Source organism: Paramormyrops kingsleyae, chromosome 9 (genome assembly GCF_048594095.1).
Source record: "Paramormyrops kingsleyae isolate MSU_618 chromosome 9, PKINGS_0.4, whole genome shotgun sequence".
NCBI classification, from domain to species: domain Eukaryota; kingdom Metazoa; phylum Chordata; class Actinopteri; order Osteoglossiformes; family Mormyridae; genus Paramormyrops; species Paramormyrops kingsleyae.
The window spans coordinates 37,702,041-37,717,110 of NC_132805.1; the positions used below are offsets into that span (position 1 = coordinate 37,702,041).

At 42.0% G+C, this 15,070-nt stretch overlaps 2 protein-coding genes and 1 long non-coding RNA gene across 10 annotated transcripts in view; 2 read left to right on the forward strand and 1 right to left on the reverse strand.

Annotated features, from left to right (window-relative positions):
- The first annotated feature begins 260 nt into the window (after positions 1-260).
- LOC140592729 (zinc finger protein 830-like) lies at positions 261-6,146 on the forward strand. The gene is made up of 10 exons (XM_072717021.1): positions 261-588; positions 964-1,063; positions 1,355-1,475; positions 1,703-1,733; positions 2,094-2,272; positions 2,513-2,603; positions 3,115-3,178; positions 4,880-4,960; positions 5,201-5,277; positions 5,417-6,146. The coding sequence occupies exons 1-10, from the start codon at positions 464-466 to the stop codon at positions 5,598-5,600; spliced, it is 1,053 nt and encodes a 350-aa protein (XP_072573122.1). The 5' UTR covers positions 261-463; the 3' UTR covers positions 5,601-6,146.
- Positions 6,147-6,728: 582 nt separating this feature from the next.
- The window catches only part of LOC111851108 (poly(rC)-binding protein 3-like), a 66,710-nt gene continuing 58,368 nt past the window's right edge, over positions 6,729-15,070 (reverse strand). For 6 of the 7 annotated variants that reach the window (XM_072717015.1, XM_072717014.1, XM_072717019.1 and 3 more), the window contains 3 exons: positions 14,690-14,742; positions 12,928-13,097; positions 6,729-11,459 (listed from right to left, as the gene is read on the reverse strand). In XM_072717015.1, the coding sequence (XP_072573116.1) occupies positions 11,099-11,459; positions 12,928-13,097; positions 14,690-14,742 (584 nt within the window). In that variant the 3' untranslated portion in view covers positions 6,729-11,098. The remainder of the gene's footprint in view (positions 11,460-12,927; positions 13,098-14,689; positions 14,743-15,070) is intronic. The other variant, XM_072717020.1, reaches the window with a different exon arrangement.
- Positions 10,064-15,070, forward strand: part of LOC140592730 (uncharacterized) — a 61,665-nt gene continuing 56,658 nt past the window's right edge. For both annotated transcript variants that reach the window (XR_011993180.1, XR_011993179.1), the window contains exons 1-2: positions 10,064-10,136; positions 10,226-10,342. This is a non-coding gene — a long non-coding RNA (uncharacterized lncRNA). The remainder of the gene's footprint in view (positions 10,137-10,225; positions 10,343-15,070) is intronic.

Below are 15,070 nucleotides of genomic sequence, written 5' to 3' on the forward strand. Positions count from 1 at the left end.
CGCAAAAGCTAAACCTACAGAGCCAGGAGCAGTAATCTAAACACCGCTGGAGGTGTAAGACCACTGTGCCATCTTTGATATCTTAATGTATGTTTATAATATTCAGAAATAAGACGTTTAGATAGCGGTTAAATCATTTTAGCTAACCAAAACCTTAACAAATATGTCATTCACAAAGCTATATGTACGAAGGTAGAAAGTGAGAGATTCGGGGCGTGGATATTTAACCGATTAGTATGTAAAACTAATGTTTATATCAGATAACCTAGAAAATAAGGCGAATGAGAGCAGTTCATACAATCCACCAACAGTGGTGTTACAACACTTGTGAGAGTAGTGTGAAGCTGCCAAAAATAAAGGGGAGACTTCCGGTTAGTATTTCCGCTTGTTGTATCAAAATAAAAGTTCGGTTTCGAGGCTTGACTTCTACACCGGAACTAAATTCCTGTTTACATCCGAAATAATGGCGTCTTCCCGAAACGACAAGGGAAAGAAATCGGTTAGTCAGGAGGAGCTGCGGCGGCTCATGAAAGAGAAACAGAAAGAAACGACCGGCAAAAAGAAACGCATCGAATCACCCTTTGCAAAATATCCTTATGTTGTTATTATGCGCCCTGACGGTAGCTCGCGTATTGTTTCTAGTCGCCATGTGAGCTATGTCTTGTTTACCTGCTGGCTCTTTTCGATTTAGTGTTTCATGTTTTAATTCTCCATAGTGTATTGTTGTGTGTGCGTCCCGATGTGGGCCGGTATCTCTTCTTGGGAGTTCCCTGCTTCATGCCCTGTGCTGCCTCGGATATATTAAAGGCTCATGGCGACCCTGTGCTGGATAAGCCATACGAAAGATAGAATTATGGCCGAGGTCTTAGATCAACTACATTGCCCTTGTAATGTTTTCTATTAATGGTTTTTAACGAATGATTCCGGATTTTACATTTATTGACCTTAACCTCTGTCGCTCACGTACAACAGCCTTGGACACCTGAGCTGTGTGCTCTGCAATATTCCGGTCAAGTCTGAAATATTATGGCAAACTCACGTCCTGGGAAAACCACACAAAGAGGTTTGTTTGATATCAAAATATGTGGTAGAGGCATATTATTCAGATTTACAGCTAGCTCTGTGTCAAATGCCTGTTGCAAAGGGAAATCTGAAATGCAGTGGCATCTGAGTTTTCAAGAGAGCCTAGCTATGTCTGTGCAAAAGAACCCAAACTGTGTAGCAGTGTGGTTGATCGTTTGTTTACTAGCATACTTGTGCCATTTGTTGTTGGTGGGTAGCAGTATATTTAATCTGCTAGTAAGGTGTTTGTTACACAGTGTTCTCAGTTACCTTTGGGTCTGTTTTAATACAGAAAGTGGCTGAACTGAAAGGAACAAAACAAGGTCAGATTGTTGCTTCAGTTAATCAGAATCCTACATCTTCTGTGCTGAAACGAAAGACATCAGACTCCCAACAGCCTACAGCAAAAAAAGGTAATCTATTTGTGCCATGGACAATGTGGATCTAAATATTTCCTAAAGAGACGTATGCTTTATTTATGTATGGTTAATGAATTAACACTGTCTCCATTCTGTGTTTATGCTGAGAAACAGGAATATATTAAGCATTTTTATCTGAAATATTCTTAGTTTCACAGCAGTTCTTGCCAAAATTTAAATTGTTCTGTAGAGAACATTTGATTTACACAATTACCTTGCAGGTAAAGCAGAGGGTTCATCATCTGCGTCAGGGTGAGTTTTGAAGACATTATGTGCATGTATTTGATTTCTCTTGTATTTAAGTGTTTGTTTTTTTAGTAGAATAAATAGAAACAGGGGCATAGGAAGTGGGTGGGACGTATCCCCAACATTTAACTTGGCTTCATTCATTTGCCCAATAAATAGACCTTTGCATTTGAATTATTATGTTGTGTCCCACCCAATGTGAAACTCAATCTATGCTGTTGTTTGGAAATAATTGTGATGTTAGGTAAGTTGCATTGTAAATTTTTGTAGTGAGTGGTAAATGTTTCTGTGAATGTCCTGGGTTTAATATGGTTGCTCTGAATCAGATATTTGTGTGCATGTGCATTTTCTGCTGCCATTCTCTAGGATTCCTGCAGACTTCTTTGATGGAGGACAGGGGCAGAATACTGCAGGCTCTAAAAAACCATCAGGGCTTGGTTTACTAGCTGGGAACTATGATGACAATGATGCTAGTGGTGATGAAGAGCAAGCAAAGCAGAACGTTGCTGTCTTGCCTCCATCCACCACACCTGGACTCCCAGCAGGTAATTTTATATAGGACAGTCATTTATAGTTCTGATACATAACATTGCTTTAGATGACAGTAATGGAATAGTATTGGCATGGATGAGCCAATCACTTACACAGTACTATGCAGTGGAACAGACCAACCCTTCACTTGGAAAAAGTATCAGAAGTTTAGCTAATAAAAAAAACATCGTAACTCTGGGGTAATTGGTGTTTTTCTTTTTATATTTATATATATATGTGTGTGTACTGCCCAGACTTTTTTGACAGTGGTCTTCCCAGTGTCCCTGGCGTCTCTCACTCAGGATCCATTCTGAAAGTAGATGAACCAGAGAAGCCTGTGGAAAGGTATGGTTTGGGACAGTATTCAGTGTTCTTAATTATGGAAGATGGATCTGGTGTGTGTGTGCGCGCATGCATGCACGCACACGCGTGTTTGGGTAAGCATATTTTGTAATGCTTTACATTAATGGCACCTTCATAATGTCTTCATAGAACATTTATAAGCAGCATGTAAGTATACCTTAACAGCTTTAATATACATTAATAGCACATATTATATGATGATGACAAACAACATAGTTGTATAATATTTGTTATTAATGTATATTAAAGTTGTTAAGGTATGTTTGGATATTATGGTATACTTAATTGCTGCTTTTGAATGTTCTATGAATGCATTAAGAAAGCACACTGAAAGTTCTGTGAACATATAATGAATGCATTATGAAGGTATGGCTAATTAAAGCGTTACCACATATTTTAGTTCACTCTGTGAGGATACACTCTACTTCTAATTTCTGGCTATCTTATCTGACTCTGAGCATATAGTGATGGTTTGACCTTTGTACCTTTACAGGAAGGAGAACACGGCTGAAGCCTTGCCTGAGGGATTTTTTGATGATCCGGTGGTAGATGCGAAGGTAAAATATGTCTTTTATTTTGCATAATAATGTGAGCATTATCGAAAGGATTTGGGGCAATTCAGATCATTCTCCCAATTCCCCTGCTGTCAAAAAATCAGATCTGAAGTCTGCTTAGAGCACTGCTGACTGTCCTTTAGAATGTTATTGTGTCACAAGCGCTGATAATTTGAACTAATTTATTGGAACTTTATCTACAATTGAAATTGAGATTATTAGTCTATTATTAGCTCAGTTGGTTCTGTTCAAAGAACAAAAAGAGGAGCATTGAAATAGCATCATACTCCCAGACATCTGCTCCCCTCACGTGTCTTTCTGCAGATGTTCTTGTGTTTCTCATTATAGTCTCCTGCATCTTTTATTTGCTTTATAGCTGTTTCATGTCAAATGTATTTATGTCAAGCAACGCCACATTTGTTGCCAGTCTGCCATCAGACATATTAAACCATTTTCTGTGACTGCGGCCATTTGAGATGTATTTGTTTTATATGATACAGTGGTATCTTGTAACACGAACTTAATTCGTTCCAGAATGCGATTTGATCGAGGACCAAGTCAAATTTCCCCATAAGAAACAATGTAAATTAATTTATTCTGTTCCAGACCCTCAAATGATTGCCTATTTAAACTTATCTACCTACCTAATGACAAAAAGCATTAACAATCAATATGAAACACACATGAAAAAGCACACATGCAAAAGCAATAAACATGAAACAAATGACAATCCCATGCTCTGAAGCGAGAGCAGACATATGTGTACCAGTCTCTTTATAATTTCCTTTTTAAATTCCAGTTACTCTCCCTTTTATGCTTTGGTTTGCTGGTACGCTTTTAACAGAAACCAGTAGCACAGCGATTTGCAATCTAATGTAAAATAAAGTTTTGAGGTGGGAATAGCATTTAATGGACAATCCCATTTAACAAAGCGCACGCAACTGTGCGAGACAAAACAAAGCAATGGATGATTTGGGAGTCGCTAACTTAATTAGACTGTTTTGCAAACTTGCTGTAGCTTGTGATACAAGAGGGGCTGCCATTGCAACAAAAGTGTAACTGCGCTGACGCCAATTGGAGAAAAACTGTGTTAAAATTTTAAGCATTCACCACTTGTGTATACTTGCTTTGAAGATATTCATATTGAACTGCAAATGCCTCAGAAACGCTTAAAACAAACGAGGTGGAACAGTACGTTATGTATGTTTGTAGTAGTCTAAATATTTTTGTCACATTTTTTCCATCTGTATTTACTAGCTTAAAAATTAATATATAAAGTATAACAAAGTAAAAAGAGCTCTTATATCGGAATCTGTATTGGTATCGGCAATTGAGTTAAGAGGCGTTCAAGTTCTACTGTATTATTATGGAAGATTGAAAGATATTACTCTGCTATACAGTATTTAAACTTTTAGATATCTGAACTTAACCAGTTCAGCCTGAGAGGAGCCTGCACCTTAATTCCTGCATTATTATGAATCTCTGGGGCCAGCTCCATGGGTATAAATAATTTAACAGCATGATGAATGGGTCCTTGGAGAGTGCTGCTATAGTCAGTAGTGAGAGGGACAGTACAGCGAGTATTGGAATAATTATGCTGAACCCACTTAAAAGAATATGAACTTGACAGTGGTAAAAAAAAGAGTGTAAACAATATTGATTATTATGAATAAAAAAAAAAAACCTTCATTGCATTGATTTCAGGTACGCAAGGTGGATGCCCCCAAAGACCTGATGGACAAGGAGTGGGAGGAGTTTCAGAAGGAAATGCGGCACGTGAATAGCGTAAGGGGACAGGCGCTCTCCGTGAGCGCTGATGAAGAACAGCCCTCTGCCAGCCATTTCCCCCTGACCTGCATTTATTTACATTTATTTACAATAACACATTTTCAGCAGGTTACACACTGAATTGTATATGTCAGCCCAAATGCAGCATACACACCTGCTAGAGACTGGCATGTGTGTGCCCCCCCGTGTAGAACATGGTCATTACACCTGTCCCTCACCTGGGTACCTTCATCACAGGCCTCTGAAGCTATTGTTGCTGAGGAGGATGAGGATGGTCGTCTGGAGCGGCAGATTGACGAGATTGATGAGCAGATGTGAGTAATCCTGTAGAGATTGTACGGAGAGGAGTGTGAGTGTGAGTTCGAGCGTGAGCGTGTGTTCACCGAGAGTCTTACAGACACTCGGGGATGCAAAAGAGTTGATTCATTGAACTGTGTTTGACCATCTTCACAGTGAGTGTTACCGGCGAGTAGAGTTACTCAGGGACAGAAGGGAAGTGATGAAGAACATGGGGCAGGTGGATTCGAAACCGCAGCAGGAACAGAGGAGCAGTGGGGACAAGGAAGAGGAGGAGGATGAGGAGGAACTTTTTAGTCTGCTGTCTCGTGACTGGAGAGCCAAAAGAGTGCTGAACTAAACTGTTAAAACCCAAACTGATCAGCTGCCCCTGTGTGGGGCAGAAGGAGTGCAGTCCTAAACTATTAAAACCCAATCTCATCAGTTGCCCCTGTGTGGGGCAGAAGGAGTGCAGTCATAAACTATTAAAACCGAATCTGATCAGTTGCCCCTGTGTGGGGCAGAAGGAGTGCAGTCCTAAACTCCTAAATGCTTCAGCTGTTATGATTTAGCAAGATGCTTTGAACCTGATTTAGATAACAGGATTAAGCAGATATATTTTCTAGATTAATTATGAGAAAGTTTGATTTCAAGTTTCTTCCCTGAGCTCCTCAAGACCGTACTCAAATGACTAAACCACCTTAAGCCGTCAGAGCCCTGTTCTTTACCTACCATGACCAAAAACCCTGAATGTTAATGTCTAACTGCATCCTTCCTCACTGGTCAGCCACACAGGGTGACTAGGCACTAGCTTTTTGTACATTTCTAAATGTGAATATCCAGTGTTGATGAGGCCTCCTGCCCAAATGTCACTGTATTAAAGATTTTTTTTGTTTGTCTTTTGAAACACTGCCTGGCTGCTTTGTTGGGGAGGAGGGGGGCACTTTCCATGCCCACTTCCCGTGTCACAAAGCAGTATGGAATGACTAAGCTGATCTGTTGACTGGATTGTCAGTAGTTTGCAGTCTATGTAAGTGACATGGAAGATGGAATCAGCAGTGTGGGTAATATGAAATACTGGAATATATGTCTGATTGATGTGCCCTAGTCTTCTGATCATGCATGGTGGGGATTCTAGCGTAATGCCCTGTTATGCGGCATGACCTTGCAGAATGGCTTCAAACAGGCAGTGGGCAGCTGCTTGCTGTGCATCCCACACTATTGTGGATTTGAGGCCAGAGTCCAGCCTCAAACCAGCCTCAGCTGTTTCTTAGGCTGCAGTGTGTGGCTCAGCAGGCTAAACCTTTGTGCCTGTGATCGGAAGGCTGCTAGTTTAAGCCCACCCTTGGTAGAATAGGCATCTGTTTGTGGGCCCTTGAGCAGTGTCCTCAGTCCCCAGTTCTATAGGCACAGTAGGTGGCGGCCCTGCTATAATGAGTGTGTCTCATGGAGAGCAGCATGAGGTTGGCAAAAAGAGGAATCAATAAAACATTATTCTACAGTATTTTATTAAAGTACTATCACAACAGTGATAATGAATCAAGTTAGTACTTGATTCATTTCCATTTTTTGGAACTAGACCCAGATCATCATGTAGAAATAAAAGATGTCGCAGCATGTGTAATACTGATTCAGATTTATTAGGTGTATCCATTTTTACAGCACAGCTGTACAAGTACTGAAAAGTTCCCTGAAGCTCAGTAAATATACTGCGTGTTTATACAGCAGCAAAACATACCAATGCAAGTTTTATTTAAAAAAAAAATAATAATAATAAAATACAGCTGCAGGTGGAACTGTAACACACTGAGTCCATTGAGTAGGTCCAGAGAAGGTACACCAGCTTCAAAACTGAAGATTAAAACAACAACAAATGTCATCCCAGGAATGCTTCACTTATAAAAATCATCATTTAATTTTGCTTAGTAATGTAGACAAAATTTAAGATTCGGACCTGAATAACTAGAAGCTCATGCTTTTACAAAGAGACAAAAACTGAGCCATGGCCCCAACTAGACCAAGGAAAACAAAACCGTTTAAGAAAATGACACAACACAGATCAGGAAGCACATTTGCTTAAAGAGGATCGGACTTTGACTTGAGTGAAAAATCGTCTGGGAGACGAATGATTGGCAGGAATTCTTCACAGCATATGAAGTCCATAGGAAGCCCATGTGGCTTAGAAACTGCCCCTCGGGACGCTAATCTGCTGACAGCAGCCGTAGAGCTACAGAGCTCCCAGGCCTGACACTTCAGAAGACAGCCTAAAGTTAGGAGAAAACCAGAGAAGAACAAAGAGCAGGACAATTCTTACTATTCGTCCCTTCACAGAGATAAGGACAACAAATATGCACAATTTCACAGAAGCTATGGGGTACTGTGCTTTGTCAATACTTTTGAAAGTAATGTGATACTGTTGAGGGGTAGAACAGAGAATTAAATAATTTTAGTGCAATTTCATTTGATGAAGTCTGACCAGATGAATGTGGTTATATACATTATACAGTGGTAGTGCATTTATATATGATATATGGGACAAAGATTATATTACAATATGCAGTAAAACACAAAATATATTCCTTGCTTAACTTATTGCATGTGCATCACTTCATAACAGCTTTACGCTGCAGACATGCTTGGTGCAGGCATGTGTGCAGCTCTCAGCTGGTGTGGGGAAGCAGTGTTGGGGGTGGATATGGGGCATCGAGTGCGACCGCTGGTGTGGGGAAGCAGTGTTGGGGGTGGATAGGGGGCATCGGGTGCGACCGCTGGTGTGGGGAAGCAGTGTTGGGGGTGGATATGGGGCATCGGGTGCGACCGCTGGTGTGGGGAAGCAGTGTTGGGGGTGGATAGGGGGCATCGGGTGCGACCGCTGGTGTGGGGAAGCAGTGTTGGGGGTGGATATGGGGCATCGGGTGCGACCGCTGGTGTGGGGAAGCAGTGTTGGGGGTGGATAGGGGGCATCGGGTGCGACCGTTGGTGTGGGGAAGCAGTGTTGGGGGTGGATAGGGGGCATCGGGTGCGACCGCTGGTGTGGGGAAGCAGTGTTGGAGGTGGATAGGGGGCATCGGGTGCGACCGCAGGTGTGGGGAAGCAGTGTTGGGGGTGGATATGGGGCATCGGGTGCGACCGCTGGTGTGGGGAAGCAGTGTTGGGGGTGGATAGGGGGCATCGGGTGCGACCGCTGGTGTGGGGAAGCAGTGTTGGGGGTGGATATGGGACATCGGGTGCGACCGCTGGTGTGGGGAAGCAGTGTTGGGGGTGGATAGGGGGCATCGGGTGCGACCGCTGGTGTGGGGAAGCAGTGTTGGGGGTGGATATGGGACATCGGGTGCGACCGCTGGTGTGGGGAAGCAGTGTTGGGGGTGGATAGGGGGCATCGGGTGCGACCGCTGGTGTGGGGAAGCAGTGTTGGGGGTGGATAGGGGGCATCGGGTGCGACCGCTGGTGTGGGGAAGCAGTGTTGGGGGTGGATAGGGGGCATTGGGTGCGACCGCTGGTGTGGGGAAGCAGTGTTGGGGGTGGATAGGGGGCATCGGTTGTGGCTGAATAGGATGGCAGCAGTAGGTGGGGGAAAAATCCAAAAGATAGTGTGAAGCACAAGCATAAATACAAAGTCAATTAAAGATGAACTTCGAATTGGGAGAACTGTTTCCAACAAGCTCTGAATGAATGCCAGGTCAGCTCCAGGCGTGGCCCATCTCAAGCCTGAGCCTCTCTTACGCCTTTTGTTATTCATCCTTTGTCATTATGTTGTTAATCGTCAGCCAGATTATTTACTGATTTGTTAAAATATAAAAGCTTACCATTATCACATTCATTATGTAATATGAAACGAAACAACTGTCTACAGTGGATATTATAACAGTATTTCTATATATACCGTAAACATCAGAGCAGAATAAGCATTTTTCCATATCAGTGTTGTGAAATGGATAAACTTGGTTTTGTTAAAGAATTAATGTTATTTTCTGTTAAGAAAAATAAGTATCTTTACACTCAACTGTCCAGTTATCAGATTTTATTTACATTAAAACAGAAGAGTAAATCACTAAATGGATAAATGTGAATGTACAGTAAATGTAATTTGATGTGTTTTTGGTGTGTATGAAGGGAAGAATGAAAAATACTTTATTTCACAGCACAAGCCAATAGGACTTCAGAGTTAAAAGGAGATTAATCACAGTAATACAGCTAACAGTTTAGAACTAATGTATGCAATTATTAGAATTTAGTTGCTTAATAAAAAAATACCACTAGAGGTCACTAGTAGCTGGATATTGCTTTTGCAATTTTGGTTAAAGATAGGTTAAAAATAAAATAGAATGAGGTTATACATATTTAAAATGCAGAAGGGGATAGATATTTTGGGGTACAGGAAGGTTGGGGAACTACTCGGGTGTAATCAATTGATAGTTATATAGTCACCATATGCATAATTGTATTTTATTTGGCTCACCTAACTATTCATCCCACATATAACCCTTCAGTTCTGTTTTTATATCTTTTCCAAAAGTAATTTCTATAGCTTAATAGTGTCCCAAAAACGATTGGGTTTCATTCAAAATATTGTAGCACCGGCATGCTCGAGAGGGAATCGTAAATAGCCCTTTTTATATTGTTGGTGTTATAGTTGCCTTCTGAGGGAATAATTTTATAAGGGGAAATAAAGGGAATGATTCTATAAGGCTGTAACTAATCAAAACGAGAACTAACTGGCGCGCCGGCAAGGCAAGGCTACCTAATCGGAACAGATAGGGGGGGGGCGACAGAGAATTTCAGCGGCCCCTACCAATAAACCGTTGATTTGCAACTTCTCCCCGTGTCAGCTGTGAATCTGTTCTCATCCACGGACCCGGTGGAGACGGCCTACTCCAACACTTCCCGATCGTGACGTGTACGTTGGCCCGTGTTAAGCATGTACCCTGTCTGATCCTGTCGTGTTCGTAGCTTATATAAATCTCCCACCGTGTGTGCACTGTACAGTTCGGCGCCTGACCGCCTTGTGTTTCCGCTGTGTGTATGAGGCGGGTTTGGGGTTCATTGAGTGCCAGTTGCAGTCCTGTCAAGAACTACAACAACAAGCGTTTTCCGTTACAGCAGGTAAGTCTCCTCGTCTTTCGCTACGCTAACGATGCCTCGGTCTGCCCGGTGCTATGTTAATTTGGATGTTTGTAAAAGTGACATTGGAGCTGGAAGTGGTGAAGGAAGGTGTCATGCAGGAACAAAAACACAAAACAAACCAATTGAAAATGAAACACAGAGCACCACCTCTTTACAGTGTTGCTGTTAGAGACATTAAGTTAATGATGACTGGGGTTAGTGACAGAAAGTTTCATACTGTGACTGGCAAACGTTCAAGAAATTACAGCCATTTGTTCATACTGTCATTGGTACTTTAATCTTTAATCTTCAGTTTCTTGTCTGTGATTTAAATTTTATAGTGGAATAATAGGTGCAATAGCTCAAAGTTAAAAGATATCAGCTTTAACATGCATTGAAGGTGTTGGCAGTAAGCTAGACAGAAGTGTGTTTGATTCTTGTGTAAAATTGCTTTTGATTAGTCTTGAGAAAAGAGACTTATTAATGTATGTATGTAATATGGCTTAGTGTGGAAGACTTCATGTTTATGACTATTACACAAAAGATTTGTTTGTTTTACACTTATAACTTGAGCTGTTGGAAACATCTCTCTGTTTATCAGAAGTCAGTTTACAAAGGAAAAAATTAGGTTTCAAACATGTTAACACATGGACACAATTTAGAATTTTTTTTTTATATAATAGTGCATGAAATTACAGTCTACCCAGAGCTTCATATTAGGGGTTAAAATGAAACAAAAGTGTTAATCATCTTTTCTCAGTATGGAGCAAACTTCTGGCGGTCTGATTTCTTGACCGCGGCAGTGGTTGGGATTTTGGTGGTATATGTTGACAATCCCCCCGCTGCACTGGAGGCTGCCGCCGCGGCATTAAGCGCGAGGAGCGGGACGGTTTTCATGCCAAGCAGACTGGAGACGGGCACGGCGTAGTGGGTGCTGGGTAACGTGGGCAGGGCGGGAGGGGATGTGGCGCTGGCCGCGGCAGAAACAGCGGCGGCTGCCAGGACGGCCATAGAGGAGGGGGTGGAACAATGGGGGGTGGATTGAGAGAGGCTCATGTTGAGGTCAACAGGGGTCGTGACAGCAGCAGTCGGGGTGCTGACTTTTGCCAGTTCTAAGCTGCAAATGAAGGAGGAGGAGTTCAGGGAGACGAGGGGAAGAGGGTTAAGTCACGGAGAGGGGGGATTGGAGTAGACCACGAGAGGAGTGGGGTTAAAAAGGTCAGAACAGGAAGGAGGGAACACAGGTGGAGCAGGAGAGAAAAGAGAAGAGAGAAAAAAGGAAAAATGAGGGTCAGAGGGGGGCATGTTATGTGTTAAAGAAGAAAAACAATAAAAGGGTTGTTTCATGATTTGATGGAAACACTCATGAGAAGATCTTGCATCAGGCTATATTTTTACACTAAGGAGAACAAAAAAGCAAAGTAACAAACATGGTGAAATGACACACAAGCAAACTCAAAGGAAGAAACGTAAACTCTTGTAATGGCAAATGAGCTCCTGTCTCTCCTAGCAGAACATTATATTATGCTACTCCTATTCGCTCAATTTCCTTATGTTAAATTATACATATTAAACATTATAAATAAGCCAAATAAATGGCGATATACGTCACAATGCCCTTTTTTCTGGTTTTATTTTTTGACAACTGGCACAAGATCCTTCCTGTAATTCTGTGACCTTTCAGTCATTGGTCCAGTTTCCCCATCACTGCAGAAGGCAGCTGGAAGTCTTGTTTTATACACAGTTCAGCATACCCAACAGGCACTGTGTGGGATGGTTAAACACTGGCAGAAGGAGAAATGCCACCTCACCCCTCATAACTAATAGCTAACAGGCACCTGGCAGAACCCTGAAGCAGAAGAATGAATTTCTGACAATTTCTTACCCTCCTTTCAGTGAAATAACTTGTTTGTTTGGCATTAATGAGGTACTGTGCTAAGCTGATGTGGGGAGCCTACCTGGCATTAATGAGGCACTGTGCTAAGCTGATGTGGGGAGCCTACCTGCCATTAATGAGGTACTGTGCTAAGCTGATGTGGGGAGCCTACCTGCCATTAATGAGGTACTGTGCTAAGCTGATGTGGGGAGCCTACCTGGCATTAATGAGGCACTGTGCTAAGCTGATGTGGGGAGCCTACCTGCCATTAATGAGGTACTGTGCTAAGCTGATGTGGGGAGCCTACCTGACATTAATGAGGTACTGTGCTAAGCTGATGTGAGGCCCTACCTGGCCTTAATGAGGTACTGTGCTAAGCTGATGTGGGGAGCCTACCTGCCATTAATGAGGTACTGTGCTAAGCTGATGTGGGGAGCCTACCTGGCATTAATGAGGCACTGTGCTAAGCTGATGTGGGGAGCCTACCTGCCATTAATGAGGTACTGTGCTAAGCTGATGTGGGGAGCCTACCTGACATTAATGAGGTACTGTGCTAAGCTGATGTGAGGCCCTACCTGGCCTTAATGAGGTACTGTGCTAAGCTGATGTGAGGCCCTACCTGCCATTAATGAGGTACTGTGCTAAGCTGATGTGGGGCGCCTACCTGCCATTAATGAGGTACTGTGCTAAGCTGATGTGGGGCGCCTACCTGGCATTAATGAGGTACTGTGCTAAGCTGATGTTAGCTGGTGGTCCCGTGATGGTGACTTGACGTTCACCGGATCCTTCTGTAGCATTTGAAATTTTGATCTGGGCCCCTGACATCTGCCGGATCTCATTAATCTTGCTTCCTTGCCGGCCAATGATACATCCAATCAACTGAGAAGGAAAAAGGACAGAACAGAGGTTTTAGGTCAGCTATGGCCCATCACAACAACCTAACAATAAACGAGAGTATACATATAAATATTTTCGAAATCTTTACTCATTCTGCTATAAAAAGCTACTATTCAAAGCTGCCATCCTGTCAGAATGTAAGGTCTTTTGTCAGAAACTGGCTAACTGACAGGAAGCAGACAGGAGTAGTGTAGTGTAGCATATACTGATCTAGAAGCAGAGAGGCTACAGCGGGATCTGGATTTAATTAGCGACTGGACTGATACCTGCCAGATGAAATTTAACATAGATAAATGTAAGGTACTCCATGCACGCAGCAGAAATATAAAGTACAGATATTTCATTCCACTGAAATGAAGGTAGCTGATTACGAGAAAGATCTCGGTGTGTATGTTGATGCTTCCATGTCCCACTCTCGCCAATGTGGGGAAGCAATAAAAAAGGCCAATAGGATGTTGGGTTACATCTCTAGGTGTGTGGAGTTTAAGGCAAGGGAGGTGATGCTATGATTATATAATTCCTTGGTAAGACCCCAACTAAAATATTGTTTGCAGGTTTGGTCACCATATCTTAAGAAGGACATTGCTGCCTTAGAAAAGGTGCAACGGAAGGCTACGAGAATGATTCCTGGTCTTAGAGGAATGTCTTATGAGGAGAGGTTAGCTGAGCTGAATCTGTTTAGCTTCAAGCAAAGGAGACTAAGGGGGGGCATGATCCAGGTGTATAAGATTTTAAAAGGTCTGGATGCTGTTCATTAGTTTAAATACTAGAACTTATGGCCATAAGTGGAAATTAGCGGGAGAACATTTTAAAACAAATTTGAGGAAGCACTTCTTTACACAACGTGTAGTTAGAGTGGAATAGCTAGTGTAGCGGAAGCTAAAACCCTGGGTTCCTTTAAATCAGAGCTAGATAAGATTTTAACAACTCTGAGCTATTAGTTAAGTTCTCCCCAAATGAGCTTGATGGGCCGAATGGTCCTCTCGTTTGTAAATTTCTTATGTTCTATTGTCTGTTCTGCTAAAGTGTCAAGAGGAGGAACGTGTGTGTGTGTGTGTGTGTGTGTGTGTGTGTGTGTGTGTATGTATATGTGTGTGTGTGTATATATATATATATATATATATATATATATATATATATATATATATATATATATATATATATATATATATATATATATATATATATATATATATATATATATATATAAATATTTTTTGCAGATTTTCACATTTGTGAGGATCTTCTGCCCCTGACCCTTGTGATTGGGAAGGGGTTACTATTCTAGACAATTTCAGTTTGATAATGTGCTTGTCATTTTAATTAGTTTTTCCTTCATGATCTTTTTAAACATAATTATAAAATGATCTCTATAAACAATTCCCATTCTACATTGCATAAATAAGGCACAGCACAGAAATATTGCTGAACACTCTGTTTAAACTCTGTCCTCATTATACACCTGAAACGGGTCTGGGACTAGATTAATGTGCTGAGGTAACTATGAAAAGGTAAAAGGTTATCTCGGGTCCATGACGGGATGAGTTTAGAAAACGATTCAGACAAAGACTTACGTCATTGGGAATGGTGAACTCATGAGAACTGGCTGGTGTGCTTGTGTCCAGGCCTGCATTTGAGAAACACAATGAACAATGTATTGGGAAAACGCAAAAAACATGCCCTGCTGCGAGTGGGACTCTGTACACATGTGGGGAAGCCAAGTTTTGGGGACTAGGAGCTCATTTGCTGTTTTGGCTGCTAATGTTATGGGCATTTTGAGAAAAAGAAAAATTCAAATGAAGAATATGTTTGTGTGGATAGAAACCTAAGGCCTGACCTAATGCACGCATGGTATTCATGAGCACAGCGGCCCAGCGGAGGTCCACTGAGGTTAATAAGGTGACAGGTTGGAAGATACCAGCCATCAGCTGCGATCGCATGTGGCTCAGGGTGGT

What these genes read in the sequence shown, in the direction of transcription:
- LOC140592729 (XM_072717021.1), top strand. Translation starts at nt 464, where the DNA reads ATGGCGTCTTCCCGAAACGACAAGGGAAAGAAATCGGTTAGTCAGGAG. An exon ending in CACACCTGGACTCCCAGCAG is followed by an intron (nt 2,273 to 2,512) that starts GTAATTTTATAT and finishes TGTACTGCCCAG; the next exon opens with ACTTTTTTGACAGTGGTCTT. An exon ending in AAATGCGGCACGTGAATAGC is followed by an intron (nt 4,961 to 5,200) that starts GTAAGGGGACAG and finishes CCTTCATCACAG; the next exon opens with GCCTCTGAAGCTATTGTTGC.